The sequence below is a fragment of the Lipophrys pholis genome (genome assembly GCF_963383615.2).
Source record: "Lipophrys pholis genome assembly, chromosome: 13".
Classification (NCBI taxonomy): Eukaryota; Metazoa; Chordata; class Actinopteri; order Blenniiformes; family Blenniidae; genus Lipophrys; species Lipophrys pholis.
Window position 1 is genome coordinate 28,801,274 of NC_137632.1, and position 5,270 is coordinate 28,806,543.

Here is a 5,270-nt window from a genome sequence, read left to right on the forward strand (position 1 = left end):
CTGTACCGAACCATACCATACAGCACCGTACCAAACCACATCGAACTGTACCGAACCATACCATACAGCACCGTACCAAACCACATCGAACTGTACCGAACCATACCATACAGCACTGTACCAAACCATATCGAACCATACCGACCGATACCGAACCATACCATACCGAACAGCACCATACCAAACCATATCGAACTGTACCGAACCATACTGACCAATACCGAACTGAACCATAACGGACAGCATCGAACCATACCATACAGCACCGTACGAAACCATATCGAACGATACTGAACCATACCAAACCAAACCATACCGAACAGCACCGTACGAAACCATATCGAACCGTACCGAACCATACCGACCAATACCGAACCATACCATAACGAACAGCACCGTACCAAACCATATCGAACTGTACTGAACCATACCATACAGCACCGTACCGAACCATACCGACCGATACCGAACCATACCATAACGAACCATACCCTACCGAACCGGCATGCAGTGGAAACAGGGCTTCTGAAAGCATCTTCCTCACAGTGAACGGAGGGAGAGAAATAAAAAGGTGTCCTGAGATTTGATTCAGTTTCTTCACTAAAAATCACAAAGAAACTTGAAAGACTCTGAAAGAGTTTAATTCAAGAAAAATATTTCGGTTTCCAGAACAACGTGGGAAATCCTTAAAGTCTCAAATAATCCAGCTGGGGAACAGGGGACGCCCCGGTCCTGTCGGGGCTCCGCGGGGCTGCAGATTGTTTTATTCATCTTACTTTTTTAAACTTCTTCTTTCCACCCTGCAGAACTGCAGATTAAAATACAGTCAGAACAGTTCTCCTCCCACTCGGTCTACTTTATGGGTCTTGCCACGGGGGTGGGGGCGGGGGCTACTTTGTGGGCTTGGCCTCGGGGGGGTTCTCCCCGGTGTCCAGGGTCTTCAGCAGACGGAAGAGTCCGGCCGCCTCGCGGATCCGGCTGAACTCGATGCAGAAGGCCTGGACCTCGATGAAAAGGTCCTGGACGTTGATGATCTTGTTCCGGATCAGTGACTGCAGGAAGACGCAGACCAGCCGCACCAGGCGGTTCTACAGGGGGGAGGGGCATAAAGTAATCCCATTACTCTCTGTGAGGAACAGCCTCCCAGTCCTGTTCCTGCTGAGCCGCTTGTTACCTGCATGTACTTGTCCTTGATCTGCTCACAGGTGGAGATGCAGTTGGAGATGTAGAGGTGGATGAACTCTGGAGGAAGATCTACTGCCGTGGTCAACCTGACGGAGGAGAGGAACAGTTAGACCTGACGGAGGAGGAGAGGGACAGTTAAACCTGACGGAGGACAGGAACAGTTAGATCTGACGGAGGAGGAGAGGAACAGTTAAACCTGACGGAGGAGAGGAACAGTTAGACCTGACGGAGGAGAAGAGGAACAGTTAAACCTGACGGAGGAGGAGAGGAACAGTTAAACCTGACGAAGGACAGGAACAGTTAGATCTGACGGAGGAGGAGAGGAACAGTTAAACCTGACGAAGGAGAGGAACAGTTAGACCTGATGGAGGAGGAGGGGGACAGTTAGATCTGAGAAGTGAGGATTAATCCAGCAAAAGAGAAGTGAGGATTAATCCAGCAGAGAAGAAGAAGTGAGGATTAATCCAGCAGAAGAGAAGTGAGGATTAATCCAGCAGAAGAGAAGCCTCCCACCTGTTGACGACCTCCATGGAGTGCAGAGACATGTCCATGTTGACCAGCACAGAGAAATACTCAGTGATCTGGCTGCTCTGCATCAGCTTCAGCAGCATCTCGATGGCCACTAGAGGGTTGTTCTCCACCAGGTCGGGCAGTTTGGACGGAGTCAGGCCGATGTGGTAGACCAGCTTCGGGTCTTTCTCCAGCTCAGCCAGCAGCTGCAGGGACAGAGGGGGAGAGGTGAGGAACACTGGGGAACATCATGAGGAACACTGAGGAACATCATGAAGAACACTGAGGAACACTGAGGAACATCATGAAGAACATCATGAGGAACACTGAGGAACATCATGAAGAACACTGAGGAACATCATGAGGAACATCATGAGGAACACTGAGGAACATCATGAGGAACACTGAGGAACATCATGAAGAACACTGAGGAACATCATGAAGAACACTGAGGAACATCATGAGGAACATCATGAGGAACACTGAGGAACATCATGAAGGACACTGAGGAACATCATGAAGAACACTGAGGAACATCATGAGGAACATCATGAGGAACACTGAGGAACATCATGAAGAACACTGAGGAACATCATGAGGAACATCATGAGGAACACTGAGGAACATCATGAAGAACACTGAGGAACATCATGAAGAACACTGAGGAACATCATGAGGAACACTGGGAACATCACGAGGAACACTGAGGAACATCATGAAGAACATCATGAGGAACACCAGTTCAATCTTTTCATTCAGAAACACATGGAACTTTTTTTTTTTTTTTAAAGAAAAAATGTAAATGAGAACATTTCAGTCTCCAAACTCCTGATAGTGGGACTGCTGCTGTGTGAAAAGAATCCTTGCCCCCTGGTGGACCGACGCAGAACTGCTGCTTTGTTAAAAGATGCTGCGCCCCCTGGTGGACCGACGCAGAACTGCTGCTGTGTTAAAAGAAGCCTTGCCCCCTGGTGGACTGAAGAGGAACTGCTGCACTGTTAAAATAAGCCCCGCTCACCAGTGGACTGACCTGGGACTGCTGCTGGGCCGACAGCGGGCTCTTGAAGGCCTTGGACATGATGCGTTTGACCTCCACGCCAGTGCTGTTCTTCACGCACATTGAGGCGTCCCACTGCACGCCGTGGTCCGGCTCCGTCGGGTTCAGCCACACCAGCTCGTCCTCGCACACGTGCAGTGGCGGCGGCGGCCGGATGAACTCCGGGCGGAAATGACCTGCGGGCCAGAGGTCAGAGGTCAGAGGGGGCGTGCCCTATTCACCCAGGAAACACCAGAACTGGAGGACTTACTCTCCAGAGGGGGGCGGGGCCCCGTCACCAGAGACTCCGTGATCTGATTGGCCACTGAGCTGTCGAAGCCCGAGTTGGACGAATCGGGGTCGGGGTCGCTCAGGATGCTTGGGAAGCTCGCCTTGCTCTGAGTGGGCAACTCCGACTGACGCTCTGCAGGAACAACACACCTCAGATTACACACTGACACACACCTCAGATTACACACTGATACACCTCAGATTACACACACTGACACACCTCAGATTACACACACTGACACACTCTTCAGGTTAAACATTGACAGATAATCTCCATATCAGACAGTCTCCAGATTACGTGCTCCTGACCTGCCAGTGCGAGCTGCAGCCCGCTGATGTCGATGCTCTGAGGCATGTTGCCCACGTCCATACAGGAAACCTGCCGGGGCGTCTTCTTGAACAGATCTCTGGGCGGCGCCAGCATCAGCTGGGACAGGAAGAACTTCTCTGGGTCAGTGATGGGAGGCAGGAAGCCTGGACACACACACACACACACACACACACACACACACACACACACACACACACACACACACACACACACACACACACACACACACACACACACACACACACACACACACACACACACACACACACACACACACACACACACACACACACACACACAATCTCATGAGACCAGAAACTATGAAACAACAAGTAGGAAGATGCTCTATAATCTGGATGTTAGAGGAGGAAGATGCTCTATAATCTGGATGTTAAAGGAGGAAGATGCGCTATAATCCAGATGTTAGAGGAAGATGCTTTATAATCTAGATGTTAGAGGAGGAAGATGCTCTATAATCTGGATGTTAGAGGAAGATGCGCTATAATCTGGATGTTAGATGAGGAAGCTGCTCTATAATCTGGATGTTAAAGGAGGAAGATGCGCTATAATCTGGATGTTAACGGAGGAAGATGCTCTATAATCTGGATGTTGTGATGAAGCTGCTCTATAATCCAGACTAATCCCGGATTATGGGTGCTGCAAGGAGGCTCTGGCTCGGACCCACCGGACAGGACCTTCTCCGGCTCTTCTCCGGCCGGCGCGGGGTTCAGCAGGTGGGCGAACACGGCGGCGAAGGGGTTGGCGGCCAGCGGCTCGGTGCGGTACATCTCCCACAGCAGGTAGAGCGCGGCGAGCCGCTGCGACGAGCTGGGCAGCAGGTCGGGCTGCTGCAGGAGCAGCACCAGGACCGAACCCACCCGGAAGTGCTCCGCCTTCCCGAAGAAGTGGTGGAAGTGCGCGGAGAGGCTCTCGAAGGTGTTGGAGCAGGCCTCCTCCGACACGATGCTCAGCAGGTTGCACAGCTCCTTCGGGACCAGGGCCATGGTCTCCCCCGGTGATTAAACCACCCCAGGACTGTAACCGGAAGCTCCTAATTAACCTATAACCGGAATTCCAAACACCAAAACCCAAACAAAACCCTCCCGTGAAGCTTTTAATCCATCGACTAAACTCTGCTCTGCTGTAGCAGCTAGCCGCTTCAAAACAGACGAAACACTTCCGGTTCAGGTGCATTGTGGGTACTGCATTGTTTTCATTACCCGGTTTCACTTCCGGTACAAATAAATAAAAGCTGAGATTTTAATCGTTTTTTACTGCATTCATTGGAGTTTTTTTTTAAAAACACGACCCAAACGACAAACTTAAATATGAAAATTAAAAAACAAAAAAAAATCTCGTAGCAGCAGTTTCCACTGTTTTTCTCACCAAAATAAAACGTCCACATTAACGTCATGTTTCTACTTTTGTTTAGTTTTGAGTCTATTCAGATCAAATAGAGTTTCAAGTATATAAGTAAATATTAATTGCTGTAATTTTGAGCCTTGGAAATACAAAGGGTAAAAAAAGTGAACACGGTAATCTGATTACATCTGTTTATCTGAACCACGTGACTGAACAGATTTAATTTTCTAATTCATCTATAAATTATTAACTATTCACTTACAATTGTTAAATCAAAATTCATCTCGGTGATCAAATCAAACACTTCAGTTGGTTTATTCAAACATTATTTATCTTTCTTTCTGTACACATTTGTTAATGTAATAGAAAATCTATTTAAACGAATAAATCTGCTTTATTCATGATGTCTGCAGCTGGGTGGATTTTATATTATTTGTTTTGTGTTTAAACCAAACTGGATGATTCGCCTCCCATTGAGCTGAAATGTTTGATGTTGCAGATTCTTCAGGGAGATTTCAGCTGTTCTTGTCAGATGAATAAAACCAGGAACACAGT

The 5,270-nt window shown here is 48.6% G+C and overlaps 1 protein-coding gene across 2 annotated transcripts; it reads right to left on the reverse strand.

Annotated features, from left to right (window-relative positions):
- Positions 1-625: 625 nt before the first annotated feature.
- On the reverse strand, positions 626-4,554 carry cnot11 (CCR4-NOT transcription complex, subunit 11). 2 transcript variants are annotated; one of them, XM_080478577.1, is made up of 7 exons: positions 4,039-4,554; positions 3,332-3,496; positions 3,003-3,155; positions 2,726-2,928; positions 1,699-1,901; positions 1,175-1,271; positions 626-1,088 (listed from the first exon to the last, which is right to left on the reverse strand). In XM_080478577.1, exons 1-7 carry the CDS (start codon positions 4,355-4,357, stop codon positions 891-893), a joined length of 1,338 nt encoding a protein of 445 aa, XP_080334703.1. In that variant the 5' UTR covers positions 4,358-4,554; the 3' UTR covers positions 626-890. The 2 variants fall into 2 exon arrangements, with proteins under 2 accessions (XP_080334703.1, XP_080334702.1); XM_080478576.1 differs by having other exon boundaries at positions 2,714-2,928; positions 4,039-4,528.
- Between the last annotated feature and the right edge of the window lie 716 nt (positions 4,555-5,270).

What these genes read in the sequence shown, in the direction of transcription:
- cnot11 (XM_080478576.1), bottom strand. Translation starts at nt 4,357, where the DNA reads ATGGCCCTGGTCCCGAAGGAGCTGTGCAACCTGCTGAGCATCGTGTCG. An exon ending in GCCGGAGAAGGTCCTGTCCG is followed by an intron (nt 3,497 to 4,038) that starts GTGGGTCCGAGC and finishes GTGTGTGTCCAG; the next exon opens with GCTTCCTGCCTCCCATCACT. An exon ending in GCCCCGCCCCCCTCTGGAGA is followed by an intron (nt 2,929 to 3,002) that starts GTAAGTCCTCCA and finishes TCTGGCCCGCAG; the next exon opens with GTCATTTCCGCCCGGAGTTC.